This window comes from Oenanthe melanoleuca, chromosome 18 (assembly GCF_029582105.1).
Source record: "Oenanthe melanoleuca isolate GR-GAL-2019-014 chromosome 18, OMel1.0, whole genome shotgun sequence".
Lineage (NCBI taxonomy): Eukaryota > Metazoa > Chordata > Aves > Passeriformes > Muscicapidae > Oenanthe > Oenanthe melanoleuca.
In genome coordinates, this window is record NC_079351.1 from 8,766,954 (window position 1) to 8,786,058 (window position 19,105).

Below are 19,105 nucleotides of genomic sequence, written 5' to 3' on the forward strand. Positions count from 1 at the left end.
CTAATGCACTGAAAAGCTCACTAATTTATTAATTGTAATTTATTTGCACAATTTCAGCTCAAGAACTTCTAATCACAATCTGTTTGGCCAAGATAGTAAAAACAGAATAAAAATCCCATGTCCCAGTTTGGCACACTTGTACTAAAGAAAAAAAAAAAACAACAAACCTGAATTACTCATTAAATCTGGATTCTTATATTCTAAAGCTGTTGGATTGAGCAATGAATCTGGCTTTTTTACAACACACAAAGGAAAAATATAAATTCAAACATAACAGTATAACATATATTGTTAATACTTGTGAGAGGATATGGTGGATGTAAATATTTTAAAACTCAGCTTCCTTAAGTAAAATCAGAAAAGCAACAACTACCATGGAGACAAATGTCAAACATGGCAGGGTGAAGTCAGTATAAAAAAGTATTAAGGAACAAAAATGTTGAGTGTGACAGATCAAATAGAATGTGCTTAACTCATGCTCATACACGATTTTTAAAACAGTGAAAAACTGTTCAGTGTGCAGTTGCAAGAGACAAAGAAATGTTTTTTCCTATCTATAAGGCTACAAGAGGGAGCTGCAGATAAAATATATTTGAAATCTATAATTTTTATTACAGTAGAAGCCACATAAAAATATTTCCCTTCTTTTTTGGTATCAGCACTTTCATTTTCAAATTCAAAGAAAGCAAATTACAGAAGCAAAGGATATATCAGCTCTGTGCTCTCACATGTGGACAACCAACTGAAAAATAAACATCACTGAGTTGGAAATATCTACTTGGAGTGGGCTTCTTGTTTTGAAAGGAAAAAAAAATTAGGGCTACTTCAATATCTTATCTACTACTTTAAAATAAAGAGTGGATTTTGTCCCTCAAAAACAGGCAAAAGTATAGTTCCTTCAACTATGAAAGGCAATTATATTGAAGCTCAAAGTGAGGCTTAAGGGCTGTTTATTTGGAAGTCAGCACAAGCACATCAACTGGATAAATATGGCAGATCAAACAAGAGTTAAGTGGAGCACTCAGAAACTGGAAGTTATTAGTTAGTTCCATCCATGTTCTTAACTGCAGCTCTAAATTAACAAAAGGGTCCTCAGTTTATTTAACATCTTGCCCTATTTTTCAAAGTAATTTTCAAGTGTATTGAGGAGACATAAATGGCAATAATAACTTGGAAAGCCAACTATGCATTTCTGAAATTTCAATCCTGGACAGTTTTCCTTTACATTTGGCATTTTCCTGTCCATCTCCTATATGAGATATCTATATAGAAATATCTATAAAAATGGCATTTAGGATGTAAATCTGTTGCATTCCTTATTGGTATCACTGATTCCCTAAAATACAAGAAAATATCATCAGCTGGAACAAATTACAGCTCACACAGAAATAGCTGTTTTCTACCAGTTTTATTTCTATGTCCATCAAAGTCATATCAGGCTTTTTCTGCCATACAAGAATCCGTCATGCTGTAATGCTGCATTCATCAAGAACATTTTGGAATAAAGTCAAACTTATTATAATCACAAGTCCCTTTTATACTATATTACAATATTTCTATTCCATTTTAACATTACTATGTATTATGAGCCACATTCCAGCCTTGTTTAATCATGCAAATTATCAAGCAAGATATGAAGAGGAAAAATACAAGTTATTTAACACTCCTTCCCCTATGGGACACCTTTAAACTCATGCAAAACTGCACACACACAAAGCACAAGCTGTATACATTTCTGAATTCCAGCAAACCTGTTTCTAAGTTCAAAATATGTGACCCTGAGCTGCCTTTTCATAAAGCCTCACTGGGAAGTTCTAATTGTGCTTTGAGTTCACAGATGTGGCTAAGCCACTTCTCATTAAACTTTCTAGAATTCCATGAACCCTTTGACATGTATTTTCACATGTAAATATAAACACTGTCAAGCTTGTGAAACTTTGGTTCATTCTCCTCCAGAAGAGAACAAGGATCAACCAACCACAAAAGGAAGCAGCCAGTTGGGTTTTTTTTTTTATAAGGTACAGGCTCAATCCCATACAAACTGCTGGAATCTGCTGTAACAACCAGTAACTTTAGCTGTTTCACTCAGCAGAAAAACATCAGGACTTCACTATTAATGCCACATTTTTAGATAATATGGGTCAAGGAAGAAGAAACAATGATCAAAAAAATCCCAAGGAAGTGTTGAGTATCTTTTTATTGAAAGACAACAAACACAAGTGAGCCATTAATAGTGGCAAAGATGAGGGGGAGGGAGGGAGGGAGGGGGAGGACAGAGGGGATTTCAATCAGCCTTTTCATGTTTTATTCATTCTTAAGTAAGAAAGCCTTTCCCTCTGGCCAGTTTTTGCCTTTACTAACATAACCAGACAACAGGCATTGCATAGATCCACTGTCAGATCACTGCCTTGATTATTATTTCAGTTGTGACACATGGACAGCCAACCCAAGAACTAATAAAGTGGAATTTTCTGTCTGCAGGTAGACAAAACAGCTGCTGTAAGCCAGAGACATTCAATCCATGGCCCACCTGGAAAATTCATCCTACTTGCAATCTACTCCTACCAGCATTTGACCACTAAAATGTTCCCTATTGAGCCACATGATGATAATGGAATATTGAATGCACTGAATTTATAGAAAAGGTACAGCCATGCAGTCAGGCCTTTAAAATATGCTACATGCTCTGACTCCCTGCAACTATTTCCAAACTGAGCATCTGTAGTAAAGATCTGTTGCATGAATCTTTATCAAATATTAATTAAACTCTAATATAGGAAGGCTTAGTAAGGAGAAAAGCACAGCTTTTCAAGCTCTCAGCGAAATGGAATAGGCACCTTTTAGAGCACAGACAGTGCTATGAAATATTAATTATTGCTCTTCTGTCAGGTGCTTGGCAAAGATTATTGCTAAGGACTACAAATCACCTGTGACAATTTCCAGATTTATCCAACACCAAGAGCTCCAAGATAACCTGCAAAGTCCAGCATGTATCAGGAAGTCATACAGACACAGTTGTCCAGAATCACTGTGGCTTTTCAGACAGTTATTTATCTGCATCAGGACAATCCAGCCTTATCATCCACAGGCCCTTCCTCTTGGCAGGAGTCTCCTCACAAGTCACTCTAACATTGCTGCCTGCTTCCTAAGTGAACAACCCACGTGAAGGGTAGAAATGTCTTGGTTTTGAGGAGGAAAAGATGGGATTGTGCTTCAGGCTGAACAGAATACTTCACAGGCTGAGAGACTAAACTAACCCAAAGCAGTGATTTAACAGATGTGGACATGAACTCAGCTCTCTTACTTACAGTCAGCAACAGTCCTTAAAAATGACTTGCATAAATATTTGTGCAATGAATCCAACCTTAAAACCATTCAGAACTTTTCACTTACACAGCCTAGTAAACATTTCCAGTGCAAAAGAAGGGCTGCATGATCAAACCTCAGTCACATTTACAAGCACAATTTGGGCTCAGATATCCCACTGGATTAGTATTAATCTACATTTTTTTCCACTTACTTCAACATCAAAACAGCCAGTTCTCTTGTTTGCTCATTTTCTTCCTGTACCTGTCACTTACCATACAGTTACAATTATCCTTTTTTATTTGTTTTTTTTTTACTCTTGGTCAGAAAAAGCAAGTCTTCCAGAACACATATATTTAAGGTTTATATCACTATGCCCATAAAAGTGTGGTTTGATCACCTGTCATTTATGCAGAAGATAACACTGAGGAAGCAAATACTGATCTTTTAAAAAGTAGGTTTTTTCATTATCATCCTCCCTTTGTACTCTCTCACTCCCACCACACTCTCTGGGGTATATATTCTGAAATTTCACGCATACCATAAAGTATCTCTGGAATGTTACAGTATAATTGTTTAGAGAAACATTTAATGGATGAGTAAGCATCAAGAGGCCAGGGCTAAGGGAAAAGTTAAAATACTGGCAGCATTTTGTATTGAAAGATCTTCTCAGCATGAGGACAGGGGATGGACATTTGATCCAAAAATCTGGTACTGACTGACACAGTTTAAACCCAGCATCCAGCACAGAGGTGCCTGAAGGCACCTCCCAAAACATTTGCTACCAGCCACAGCTCCCAAACCTGGCTTTGGGCACTGCCCAGCAGAGCAGTCCAGTGCCAGAGGATGTTATTTCATCAATAACATAAACATTATGATAGGGGATGAAATGATCTTGACAATTGGCTTTTTTTCCTTTTTTAACTGGTCGCTTGGTTTCCCAGTTTCCAGCACAAATAATCTGCATGTGCATGGTGTGGAAATGCAGCAGAAGTGACTGGAAAGAGCTGGGCACTGAGCACAGAGACAGATATAAAAAGCTCAACATGCTTTCACTACAGGAATCTGCTGCAGATAATATGCTGCAAATTAAAGCAAATTTTCCTGAATTCCCTCAAGGACTGCTGCTCTCAGAGATTCTACAAATCCATTAGCACAGGCCCATCATTATGGTTTAAGTACTGAAGAGAGTTTAAAAAAACCACACACAAAATAAAGCATATGATATATTAGGGTAGATGAGCAGGACCTTAGATAATTGATTCATACCCTGATTATTAGAGTACAGCTGAGGTGGCTTTTATTCCCAATTCTTCCTCTGCCCCATACTGTTCTAAGTGAAAAAATGCAAAATACTTTTTTTTATTATTCTACCTGAATTTCTAATCAGAAGATTACAAAAGCAGAAGTGCCATGTGTTCACAGAAACCAAGCAGCTCTTTTAGCTCCAAAGCTGGAAAAGCCAAATTGCCCCAGGCTTGTGTAACAGCTGAAGCTTGTCTGATAACTGGGTACCTAAAATCTCCCTGCAAGGGGTTTCTGTGGTGCTTAACAACATATAATTGGAGCTGGTACAGCACAATTTCTCTAGAACTTCAGACTCTCTCAGAATTCTCAGAAATCTACTGTCTTTGAGGAACTTGTTTCTGCATTTAACTTAGTGGAGAACAGGTAGCACGTTAAAAAATAATGAGGAACACATAAATAGTGTGAATCTATAAAGCTCATTTTGTTAAACTCATGGGCAAGTACCACAAGCTCTGCTAGTTCCAAACCCAATGTATGATCCAAAAGTGCTAATCTACCTGTAAATTGTGTGACTCTAAATTGTAATTAAAGATAATGCATTTATTAAGAGGTATTTGTAGCATGCAAGACTGCAAGGGACTTCCCAGGTCATCACATTTGCATCCTACTGTTGGAAACACAATATTAAATAATCTCTTCCAGAACACATTGATTCCCATCTTATTTAAAATGAGGGGGTTTTTCCTTGTATAATCTCAAAATCAGGATATTTGTTTAATTTTCCACTTAATCAAAGATCCAGTGGCCATTTAGATGAAACATTTCAGATTGTGTAGGACAAGCTTTTACACCCTCAAGCTTTTCTTTCTCTTCATCAGCACAACGATCCAGATGCTGTTGCCAGATAAATACACTGGTTTAAATCTGTATTTTTTCTAATGTCACATTCACAGGCAAATCCAAATATTCCTTGGGCAACTTTTTCTGTAATTACTTTCCCTTGGTGAATTACAGGGAGCTGTAATACCACAGGTGGTTTTAAAACAAGGTCTGTAGATTACTCCTTGTGTTACAATGACCATAGCAGGGCCTCTTAGTGCTTTTTTGGAGTTAGGGGAACACAACACAGTTCATAATGAAGTCTAACAAATAAGGATATGTTAATCTTTTCAACCACTTAAATCCAGGGAAATCAAAACCAAATGTCTTTCTACCACAGCATCCCAAAGCCCAAGCCCAAATACTTGGATCTTAAAGCCTGCTGGGATGTTTTCTGCAAACCATCCATTAGATTTCTTATATTCTGTACAACATTCCTCCACAAACTGGATTGATTTCTTCCACAGCTTAACTTGTTTTTGCCAAAGTCTCTTTTAGTCTCTATTTTAGTTCAGCATTGGCCTCCTGCCTAATGAAACAACTGCTCCTTATGCCAAAGCTGTCATCTTCAGTTGCACAAGATGCATCTCACTTACAAACAATGTATAATGAGCTCAATGTTTAATGCCTGAAGAAATGCTGGTTTAAAATGATCCTAAGCAAAACTTAGACAGATACAGGAGTGGTCACTACCTTGGGTGGGGAGAAGAACCATTCTCAAGAAAGATTTTTTTTTTCCCTTTTGTATTCAAATCTACTTTTTGAAAAGAAAACCATAATTTTAGGACATGAAAGCATATGTAGTTAACACAGGCAGCAGTGAGACATGTAGGGCTCACTCCAAACCTGAAAGCTTCATTCTCACTCACTGAGGTCATTGTTCTGTAATCATCACGTGCACCATAACCTTGGCTTCTCTTGAACAAACCATGTTTAAATATGAGAATCTGATTATAAACTATTAAGTGCTGCTTATGACTGAAAAAATCCATCCAAATAAACCTCTTACTTTATTTTCCTGCTGTAATTTCAGACACAGCAGAAATGAAGGTACCTGTGTCAGAAGTTGCTCCTGGGTGAGGTTATTGATCCAGCGAGTGTATCGTTCTGTAGAGTCCAGTGGCTCTCTTCTGACTTGGCAACCAATAATCTAAAGCAAAATGACATCAATCCCCTGGGTTAAACTGCTGCACACCCACGTGGCAACAGAGCAGTATCACCAAATAAACATTCAAAACATGGCAACTCCAAGAATTATCTATACAGTCCTTACTAGCCCCCTTCTATGTTCATAAGCTAATATGGTACAGTTGCTCTGTTCAAGTGTTAAATAGTTACAGACATTAAAGGACCCTGGAAAATACTGGGGAGTATATTTCCAATTACCTCTTTCTTGGGAATATTTGAACTATTTTGATTGAAATTTTCAAAGGAAATTTTCCATAGGCAAATGCAAAATTTCAACCAAAGGTTACTCCAGCAAATGAAAATTGGAACTTGAGTAACACCAGACAATCCTGCCAACAGTCCCATAACCTGTAATACACCCCACTACTTTTAATTAAAAAAAATATGCTAAATCCCTTGCATATTCTGATTTGTTTTGTTCATGGCAGAACAGTGTAGGCACCTCATTTTGATTTGGTCACTGTAGCACTGTACAACCATCTGAGCAATATGTCCTTATCTAATACACTTCTGTAGGTGCACAGGTTAAACATTAATTTTTATATTATTATGCCAATAGGTGTCCAGAAACAGCTTGCAATATGTATCAGAGAATATCAGCAGGATTACATACTACCTGTATCTGCACAAACACATACTAATGCAATTTCATAGAAACACCAAACTGTTTACAAATCTCTGATTAGACAAGGAAAAAGCTGAGGAGAACTCTGATGTTTGCTCCTCCTGAAGTCTGCAGTCTACACAAAACCTTCAGGGTACCAAGGGACTTAATGATTTATGCAAAGTGAGCTGATACTGTTTTATACCAACTACTGCACTCCCATCATACTGTAACTCTCCACTTCTCCTGATTTTGATGGTGCTTCCCACTGAGGATGTGTTTGTCCACTGAGAGCTAACACCACAGGGTTTTTGTGATTTTGAACACTAATTTCTGATAATCAAGTTCTGTTCAAGAACAGGTGGGAAACTTCCTTGGTTTATTTCCCACCCTGAGCATTCTTAAATCTTCCAGGTATCTGTGTTTGCAGAGCTTTGAAGCACAGAGAGATGTGAGCAGGCAGGCCAGAACTCTGCATGTGCAGTTGTGAATACTTTTGATGTGGGAACAAAAACACCATGAGAAGATCTTGCTGGGGGACTGCTGGCAATGAAACATCACAATTTAGAGTATGATTAAATACAATCAAAATAACAAGCATGGAGGAGAAGAAAATGTTATTTGCTTATCCCATAAGAATAAACCAGAATGTCTCTGAACCAGGAAATGCTTCCTCAATAAGAACAACAAATTACTGTGGAAAACTTCAATCCTCATCCCTAACTTAACCCTCATATTACAGCTAAATAATGCTAAGATATTTTCAGAAGGTTAACCTAAAATTCTTTTAAGCTGAATATCAATTAGAAGAGTTCATAGAGAAGTTTTTTCAGCACACCACAATGATAAAAACCTGCAAAAGTCATGTCAGATGTACATCTATTCTGGGCTGCAAGGATGATTTTTATTTAAAAATGGAACTCTTTCTATATTAATTAATCCAGCCCTTGTTAATCTTCTTTTGCATATCCGAGGTTTTTCTAACCTACAAAGACACTTTACAAAACTCTCCATAAAAGGTAAAAGGGAAAAACTACCTTTATTTTATATCTCAATCTATTCTGTAACAGTACAAGATGAAAACTTAGTTTCTTTATTTAAAGAGTCACAGTGAAGCTGAACAGATACAGAATACAAAGAGCTTTCAAAAGGTGAGAGATTAAAAAGGAGAATTTCAAATTTGTTTTTCTAAAAACCTGGTTTTCAATTACAGCCAAGTAGGAAGTGCAGTCATCTCCTTCCTGGCAGCTTGAAATTTAAATTAGAAGCAGAGGACAGAGTTTCACATTTTTATATTAATTTTTGAGCAGACTGATAATTTTATAAATGCTGTTCATAATTCAAGAAAACTAAAGTAAATGTTAAACCCAGGTGCTCATCTAAATGACTAATTCCCTGAAGTCCAAAGAACAACTGGTTCAAATCCCAGCTCCTCACACTTGAAGAGAAAACTGAGCAGGTTTGATCAATTATCTGTCCACACACAAGGAGAGGTGAAGGCAGACAGAAGAAGTGCTATTCAATTGGATCCTGACAGCTCTTTTCTGGATTATATATCACTGCTTGACTTGAAGTCTTAGCCAAAATTCCCTCCTTCTTCCATCTATCCACACAGATAATTCCACTGCATGCTCCAATTTACTTCTCTGAATTTTGGCTCATACCACTGGTGCTGTACTTACTCTCTTGTAGGTCTTAAAATGCTTTGAGCCTTTTGGGATTGAAAAATAAAATAGGTAAAAATCCTCCCCAAATAAAGGGGTTATTTGGGAATTACTGGTAATTCAGTGAGAAAAATCAATGGGTTACATTGAATTTAGCCATAATTTGGAGCACAATCTTTGGAAATGTAACTTTGCAGCACAACAGGAAAATAGCTGCAAACTCATTAACAAAGTTAGTGTGCTGTAGGAAGTGCTATGTTTGCATTCCCTCTGCCCTGAGATCTGCTTTCTTTTCCTTTGCAGAACCAGCTCCACTCAAAGCCACTTTCATCATCATTTAAGAAGTTTGTTTTACAGACAATGGTGAAAATTGCCACAATGCAATCAAGTTTAGTTCTAGATCCTCAGCCAAACAAATCCCACACCTTTCTGCACTTTGGCTGTACCATTCCCCTCCCAATGGGACTCTGACACGTGACAGGGATTTTTGACTTGTGGTTGCAAGATAAACACCACCAAGCTGAGCCTTTGATTCAGCATCTGTGAAGCCCAGCTCATGTAACCAGCTTCTTTCATACAATGAAAATCAGATTATTTCGAGTACAAACAGCTTCCTCCAGCTCCCCTGTGTAAGGTGTGGCAGCACAAGCAACTGCACACTGGTTCCATTTCCTCCATGTCTCACAAAGGTTTTATATTCACTTCACTCAGTATTTCCTTACAGCTTTCAAATTGAAGTGAAAAGTTTTTCACTGATACTTCTGTCATAATATTTAAAATTCTTTGATAAAAATCTTTCTGGCCTATATTGTACCCATTTAGACCTTCCAGAAAGTACAAGAAACTCTGCATTAGAAGTATTCTTTTCAGTATTTTGGGAATGTTTCTGTGCAAAAATAGAGTTCATCCAAGTTTCAACTTTTTGATCTAATTAGACAAGTTTGTTTTTATTATTAGAAATGCTGTAGATGGCACACACCCATTATTAGGTTAAACTATGTAATATATACAATAAATGCAATAGGCTTCTTATTCCAACTGGAAACTTGCTAAAGTGCAATATTAATATTATTTGTATAGGAAGCAGTAATATGAACAATGAATTAAAAAATTCTGGCTCATAGCAAAGGACTATGGCAGTTCAGGAAAAAGTAAAACTCTCATCAGGAGAGAAAATTATGACAATCCTTTCTGCTACAACAGCAATGAGGTAATTTGCTTTCTAGACAGACAAATACTTTTTTAATGTATTAAAAGTAATTAGAGCTCTCTTTGCTTTTTATTTAATTGCAACAAGCATTGGTGTCTCTGGAAACAATACAAAATAATTTCCCCTTTATGGCAGCAAGATACAGTCATAGGAAGACCAGTAAGAGCACAAAATAGGGGGTTTATATTAAGTACCAACAAATACCTACACTAAAAGGCAACGCAAGTCAATTTTAAAAAATAAAAATGGCTTAAAATGAGCTCTGTGGGAAGAAGTGGCCAAATATAGGATCAGTTTGTGGCCCTACAGTCCTGCTGGCTTCCTCCAGTGCTTCACTAAAGCCTCCAGTATCTGCCAGCCCTGTGTAGATGGTCTCAGACAGGAGTCAAAATAGCATTACAGGTCTGTAGTTAGGAACCTCAATCTCTCCTCTCTAATAACTCTACCACAATTAGGAGTGGAATTAATGAATTGTATCTAAATAACATTATCAGAATGAATGTCTTAGACATGCTCTTTATGCCACTGCATTGAAAACATCTTCAGGAGCTAGAGAACTACAAAGCCAGGACAACAGAACTGTGATATAACTAAACAGTACAAATAACAATAGTAAAAATAATTATGAGATTCTCCAAATAAAAATCCAATGAGCACATTGGGTAAATTCAGAGTTATGCTCATGTTCAGAGGAACTGGGCAGGTTGTTACACACATTACCTAATCCCTTAGAGTCACCTACAGTCACTGTCCTGTGAGGTACAAAAGTGCTCCACTGAAAAATGAGCATTTCAGTCCCATATGTGCCAACCCCAGCACCCCACACCCACTCACTGAACCAGAACTTGTTCCAACTTTCACTAATGCTTTTGAAGTGCAATATTCAGGTAGAGATGGTTTTTACTTTCATCATTTCAGAGTTTTATGTTTTCCCTTGCACGTTTAAATGGCAAAGGAAGCAGGAGAGAGGAAACAGAGTTGAAATGAGTCGGCAATAATTCAAACCAAAGTGTTTTCTGCAGATGTGGTGTTTTGGAGTTTTTTAATCACTACAACTTCCTTTACCACAAACAATCTTCCTCATTCAGGAGGCAGCCTATGGGTCAGAACCCACCCGTTGTACTGAAGAGGAAATGAGGATGAAAAAAATAATTGGTCTTCAATTTTATCCCAATATTTTCCACCCTTGTTTTAAAAAAAGGAGGAAATGAACAAAGACAGGCAAAAGCTTAATCTCTCCACAAGGCACTGGATGTACAAACACACATAGAAATTCTTCATATAATGTATCTTCTCCTAAGGAACTTTATTATTGAAACAAGTATTGGAAAAATATATATTTTAACATGAAAAAAATACAGGTTTTTGTATGGTTTTGTACAGTTTCTCTGTACAAAATAAATGCAACTTTCAAAGGTTATACAAAGTCCAAAACTTTATTCTACACTCTGAGGAAGAATATGCAGTGTTGTGTTTCATTTTAGAAATATGACAGAATGATGTAAACCTCCTTGAAGAGAATGTAATTAAGTACTTAGTGATGCTTTAATTAGAAAAATCATAACATCTGATCCTAGAAAATATTCTGTGAAAAGGAAGATTACCCAAATAACAAGTAAAACAGGGAGGATTATCTCTAGGGCATGACACCTTTTTCCCCAACATGCCTCTTTATGAGAGCCCACAGATGGAAAAATCCTAAAATAAAAAGCTAATAAGAGTTATTTACCTTATCCTGAATGTTTAAGAGCAGCTTTAGTTAATCAAGCCCATATTCTCTTTTTCTAATCAAGCCCATTAATCTTTTGTGTTAAGGGAAGGTAGATGCCACCTCTGCTGTCTCCAAACCCTACTTCAATTATTTTTATTGTAGTAATTTTATGCAGTAATTTCCTTTAAGAAAGGTTTTGTGATCACCATTTAATGCAATTAAAAAGGAAAAAGAAAAGATAAATGAAAGAAATATTTTTATGTGGTTAAAATCTTTCCAAAATTATATACAACAGGAAGAAGGTAGTAAAATGTGTTTCCTCTCCCAATCATTTCCAAGGGAGGAAACTGTTCTTCAAAACATGACACCTGTGAGGTAATTTGCATTAGGTGTAAATATACAAAACACACCCTGGTGTATTTAAAGCATGTTTTAAAAATTATAAAATATGTTGATAATGCTATCTCCCCAGAGAAGCCTTTAGGTCAGATGAAAATCCATTTCCACAGGTGCTATCTTAGAGCAATCCATATTTAACCACCTGTTAAACATTCTACTTGACACTGGTTCAAGTCCAAAGTCCACAAAAGGATGTTACATATTTATTTTCAGCATATAAAAAGAGACTAATCAAAAACCAAGGAAGTCTGAATTTTCCTTAGTGAATTTATATGAAAAGAAGTCAAGGCAGTGTAATCAGAATGAGCTCAGCTGAGCATCTCAATACAGGAAGACTTAAAAAGATGCTGTCACGTGTGAGTTCATGAAGTTTGATGTGACATTTTGGGAAAAGCTTCAAGTAGATATCATTGAAGAGATACCAATTTCTTTTGTCTGTAGCTTCACAAAGTCTGATTGGATTGCAATAGTTACCACCTCAGCAAAATATCTGAACACAGGAGGAGAGAATCTTGATTTTCAATCATTTAATGCTTCAGATATAGTTTTAAAAATGAAATATGCTTATATGAATGAAACACATTCCAGTCAGACTTTGATGAATGTCAAACTCGAGTAATCACAATCATTTGATGGGGTTATTGGCATGTGGAGGCCATTTTAAACACAAATTTAATTACAAAGTGCTGTCAGTTGGGCTGTTTCCCATTTGGGCTATTTGATTAAATGTAGAACAGACCTAGACTGACATCGTGACTTTGAAATGCTCTGTGGTTGTTTTCAGAAATACCAAATTAGAAAAAATCTTTAAGGAAACTGCCTAATAAAAATCAAAGACACAGCTGAATTCCAGCAGATCTGGATGATACACATGGAAAGGCCCAATTACCAAAAATGCAAGAATAATACTCTCACACTGTCAAAGAAAGAATTTTCATATTCTTCAGTGCAAAAAATGAAATCCTATTTTTTCCTCTAAACATACTCCAATGTCACCACTTCCAAACAAAACCTTCACACAACTGCTGCTTTGGTTTCTACCCTCCATACCAAGAGAAGATTATTGAAATATTATGACTTTTAAAAGCCTCTAATGACAATTTCCTGAAATGAAATCTAAAAATGTTTTTATAAGTATCTATATTGCATAGTCTTAATTCAGAGTTACATTTTTCAAGGCTGGAGAAGAATGTAAAAGACTTGGTAGTTTGATAATACTGTGCAGTAAAAGGGAACTGAATATAAAAAAAAAAAAAAAATCTGCTGACCAGAATAATTAAGACTAGTTCATGAAAATATTCCTCTGGATGTGTTTTTCCCCCACATAAAAAAATCAGCTGGTGTTGGACAATCAACAACTGCATGTAATCACCTCAGGAATATAATCTCATTTTCCCTTCTGTCTATACCAATGATAGACCAGAGCCCCTTCAGATCTACTCGGCCGCTTTAGTGGAACAAATTCCTGTTAACAGGTTTATGCAAACAAATTTGATTTGTCATTCAAGAAATGACAGTACTCAATTAATGTCTCTTCAATAGCTGTTGTATGAATTAATTCTGATATTAAATTAACCTCTGCAGGCAGTGCTTGCTGGGACAGGCCTGGGCAGCACACACTGATCTGTCTCAAACATGCTGAGTAAGGGAGGCACAAGGAAAGCTCTGCAAAGTAACTAAGGTGAAAAAAAGATTATTTAATTCAATGCAAAGATGATTTTAATCAACTTCATGTCCAAAATAAAAGCACTTATCAAAGGAAAATCTGCTAAGCTATATGCCACAGCTGGAGGACAAAGTATTTAAGGGGAGATGGTAAAACCTGGAGCTCAGAATTAAAGAAGAATGAGAGAAGATCACCAACAGCCTCGCTGAACAAGGAAGGATGAAAATTAAATAGAGGTGGAGGATTGAATTTAAATGCAGGACAGAGAAGTAACATTCAGCATTGTGTAGTTATGCTTTATGCCATTTTAATAAAACCTCACACTCATTGTCCTTTCACATCAAAAACTACAGAATCAAGAGGATCTGAGCATTTTAGCCACAAGAAAAGAAAAGTGCTCTCTGTAAGCGGAGCATTCTCTAAAGGAGGGAAGAAAAAACAGTTTTGCTACTTTCTAAAACGTGGCAGGAAGGTGTGACAGGTCCTGACAAGCAGAACAGCACAGGGTACAGCGATACGAAAAAAAAAATCTATTAAATTATGACTCTCAGAATTTAAAAATGTATGTTTCCAGACCAAAATCCTCTTAATTTCTAAATGTAGTTAATTTGTGAAGTTCAGTAGGGGTGGGAGGGAAACAATGCCTTAAAGAAAGGAGCAGCTCAGCTCTCATTCATCTGCTGATTTCTCCAATTCATTGGCCGATTGTACAATATTTGTTTCATCTTTCCCAGGACAGGTGAACAGGTCTGTGAGCCACCAGCCAGGCACTGTACAAGTTCACTCAATCCCATCAACTATCTCAGAGTCACATTAACCATCAAAGATATGCAGAATTCAGGCAGTTGGTTAACACAGGCAGATAATGCAACAGATAAAGATGGCTTTAGGCACTGCTTCTCTTGATCTAAAGCCAAGCTACAGAATATGCCAAAAATCTGCTTTAGAGATGCAAAATAGTGAGAATTGCTCATTGAAGAAATGCAAATGGTATATTCATGTTCTCTCACATGCCCAGGTATCCTACCTGCTGGAGAGAGAGGATTGTAATCTCACAACAAATAGAAAGGTGTTCGTTGTGACACTGCTACTGATTCTCCTCCTATTGAGGCAGAGAAAACAAAAGGAAATAATGTTCTTTATTTCTATTGCCCACATTCTCACTCCAACTGTTTTTTTCTCTGAGGTAGGAGACAGTGAGGAAAAGTTTAGCTATTTCATAAGCTCTTTAATGTTACTGAGTGTCTCCAAGATCATTCCCAGATCCAGTGATTTTCCTTCAGCATGCCGAGGGCAGGGCCTGCTGGAAGCAGCCAGCAACAAGACAACCAGGGAGCAGCACAGCTGACATCCCCTCTCTCCCTGAAACAAAAAACTTCGGGATTTCTCAAAGAGTAACACTCTACTGAAATTAAATAACAGAATAAATGTGAGGCAGCCTGAAGGACTGCACAGTGTGTGTGGTGTAGGAAATAATTTCCTGGGCTACTCCAAACTTAGAAAGTTGCTCTATAGAGCACTGGTGCATACACAAGGTTGGAGCTCCTCTAGAAAAACACAAGATAAGATATGAAGGCATGATTTTTTCAGAATTAAGGGAAATAGAATCTTGAATCTTCCTATTAATTAGCTGCCAACAAAGCATACATGTTTTGTGTGGTAAATCAGCAACATCTGTCTTTTCCTGGATAAAAGGGATGGATGCAGCTTCTAGGGATAAACAAAACCAGTATGATGTCCCTGAGCTTTACAACTGCTAAAAGTAAGGATTTGCACTGAGTCTTATATTTCTTAAACAGAACTTAAGAATTTGTAGTGTAAATACACAGAGTCTCAAAACCTTGTGTCTTCTGACAATGTGTATTTATAGAATTCATGTCAGGGGGACTTAGAGATGATGTAAAATAGCCACCAGAGGACAAGGTGACAGCAGTCATGCTTTAACAAAAAGTACAATGTATTAGTGATTTGTATTTTGTGATCCAAAAGCCTCCACTCTGAACATTTCCAAGGACAGAAGAGTTCCACCCTACAAACCTCATTTTTAAAAAGTGTTCCAGATAAGAGCAGCTTAAGAGAATAGAAATTAACTTGCTCTTTAAAGCACAATTAAGGAGCCTGTGACCCAGGAAATGAGACACAAAGGCTGCTGCTGTTACCTCAGTTGTACTCCAGTACCTGAACCTGGGGCAAGCTTCTTGCTTTTTCAGAGATGGAGACACAGGTTCATTTAAAGAATAACTTGTTGGGAAGATCCCAGGGGCATCTGATATCTTTGATTCTGCTGTTTAGTAACCAGGCTTCAAGTCAGAGTAAGGCAATTTGCATTTGAGAGTAACACAAAAGAGGAAGAACCTCAGGGATTAATTAGGACCTGGGAGATTTCTCCCAGTGGGCAAAGCTGGAGACTTTTCCTACCTGTAGATCTACAGTAACAAAAACAACAGACTGGAACCTACAATATCAGGGCCCACTGGGAACACTGGTCTTCAAATGTGACTCCCAGTAACAATCCAGCAGGACTTGGATTAGGAATAAAATCTCTGAAAGTATATTGAGACTGCATAAAGTCAAAAATCCAGGTCAGGAGAAGTTGCAAAACAGTGGAAAGTGCAAGTCTGCAAATTAGAATTTCAGGAACAAACCAAAAAAGCTCACTGCTTCATAGGCATTTCTCAACCTCCTGCATTTTTTTTTTTTTTTTTTTTTTTTTTTCCCTCCACCTACGCTGGTTTATCAGACTGATTGAAGCCAGGCCAGAACTTCAAATGCAGAACAAAACTTCATTCAAACACCCCCAAACATCTTCCAAGGCCAGAAAATTGAATTACATGATTATTCTGAGGACAGCAGAGATAATTCTTTTAAGAACAGAAGTCCACCCTGACACTGGTCAGTAGATTTGTGATCAGGTCAACTTCTCTTAAAGTTGTGTCAGAATTATTGAGGGGCTCTGGACCAAACTGATCTATTTGTCAGCAGAAACAGCTGGATGTGTTCCCCTTTCTCCTTCAGGCCTTTGGATTACAGTTCTGTAAGATTCAGCACTAATCCAGAAGTTTACACCTCACACAGGCACCCCACAAATTTTCTATACCTGCAAATGGAAAATGTGCTGGTTCTGGTGGAAATAGAATTCATTTTGCCCATGCCTGCCCTCCCAGGGCTGTGTGCTGGTAACACACCAGTGGTCTGGGCCCTGTCCCACAGCACCAAGGCTGTCTCTCCAACATTCCCCATCTCCAGGAGGCTGGGGGTGGGCAAGTCAGGGCAGCTGATCCAAACTGACCAAAGGACTGTGCCTTGCTTTTAGTAAATTACCTTGATCTTGGCCCACAGGTTTTTTTTCCACCTTCTCTTTCTCCCACCACCCCATCCTTCTAGGGAGTGACAGAACCCAGCCAAAGCCAGGCCACCATGAGCACCAGACTAAAATAGGACCATAAATTCACATCAGTTTAGAACATGGCAGTAACAGGTTTGTGTAGCTTAGAACAGATGATAATGACCCTTCAGTCTACTCAGGTCCTCTTTATTACTTGTTTGATTGTCATTTTACTAGCTCATACTGAGGGCTGTTGGGGACTAAAGTATAACAGAACATAAACAAAACAGTTGAAGTGCTTTCTAAAAAGGCTACAAACTGTTTAGTTGAATTTAATCTAATTAAAAAAGTCTTAATTTACATCTTAGAAGCCATATAAGCAAGAAATATGATAGCTCTTAGCACTAATTTCCATAAAACAAGCATACTGGATCAACTTGCCTTTCTGGTTTTATGGCATCTGACTGCAGAATTACATGAACTGATTAATATCAGAACAAAAACAACTTTTGATTTATCATTTTATTGTGTTTGTAATGCGAGTTAGGTTAACTGCTACTCGGGTATTATTAAAGCTATAATTTAATAAATTCCACTGTAAAGATTATCAGATTTCAGACGAGCCCTAATACAGGTGCTGTGATGAGCAGGTACACATCCCACCACTAAGCAGCAGGTTGTTTGGCAGACATTCCTCAGCTAAAAAGACTGCAATGATCTCTGCTTTGAAGCAAGCGTGTTTTGGAGTTCAAAAAGTTCAAAAGGTGTTTAGTTGACAGAGAGCAATAACCCTAAAACTGTCTGTTTTGTTCAGATACCTGCAGGAAACACCTTCAGGACAGACCAAGCCAATTGACCTTTCCTTTCCAGAAACCTCTTGCACATTGAAATAAATAGCACAAGAGAAAATGTCAGAGATGTCAGGAAACTATAAAGCTGATTTTGCTGAGTATTGTTGATAGGAATACAAACTCAGTTTTCAAGTTTATAAAGGAATATCTTTGTCAATCATATTGACTAACTGCCATAACTAGTTATTAATATGTATATATTATCTTTGGATAAGTAGAACATATGCACAAACTTTCTCTAAAGGACACTGACCCTAATCACAGAAAAATCATATAAAACCAAAATCATATAGATCAGAGAAAAACTATCTCTCAGAATATTCCTGCCAGTTTATTTCACAGGAATAAAGAATGGAATTCTAATGATGTTGCATTTTACAGGCAGACACAGAGAGAAACACCAGCTGAACTGTAGGCCAGTTCATCAGTGGTAACAACCCAAACATTCCCTATGGTTTACAGTTTCTTAATTATTAAATGCAGATAAACCATAGCTGTAGCCAATCCTTTGCAGCTTTTCATATGACTTAGGCTACATGAAAAAAGGCATTCTCCTTTAGATTACAGACATTAGCCAAACCTATATACTTATTTGCAAAAGAGTATCACTGTTGTAATGAGATCTGGTTTTCTGAACAGAGAAAATAAAAGGAAGAAAAGAAGTTCAATCAAAGCTCCCATTCAGTGTGAGGATGAAAAATAAAAGAATACACTGGTTATTGCTTTGCCTCCCCCAGCCCCACTGTGAAATTTTCATATCCTTTTAAAGATGTATCCGGAACTCTGTCAAAGAAAAACCCAGAAATACACAGAAGGAAAAAGTACTCACACTGTTTGGGTGTTGAATGGCAACTTCGTGCTGCAGCCTAACCCGCTGTGGCATCATCACATCATCCTGGAATAAATAGCACACTGTTACTGAACATAAAAAGGGTCACAGTACAGTACTGACACACTTTAGAATATGTTGCTAAATTAACATCATTTTACTGGCTTGCAGTCAGAAATGCAAATGGAACAGATATTAAGAGACTTCACACTTTTTGTGGATAAA

The 19,105-nt window shown here is 37.2% G+C and overlaps 1 protein-coding gene across 4 annotated transcripts in view; it reads right to left on the reverse strand.

Moving 5' to 3' along the window:
* B3GNTL1 (UDP-GlcNAc:betaGal beta-1,3-N-acetylglucosaminyltransferase like 1) overlaps positions 1-19,105 on the reverse strand; it is a 105,819-nt gene that overhangs the window by 69,939 nt on the left and 16,775 nt on the right. For all 4 annotated transcript variants that reach the window (XM_056506018.1, XM_056506017.1, XM_056506019.1 and 1 more), the window contains exons 5-6: positions 18,881-18,946; positions 6,488-6,583 (exon numbers count right to left, since the gene is read on the reverse strand). In XM_056506018.1, the coding sequence (XP_056361993.1) occupies positions 6,488-6,583; positions 18,881-18,946 (162 nt within the window). The remainder of the gene's footprint in view (positions 1-6,487; positions 6,584-18,880; positions 18,947-19,105) is intronic.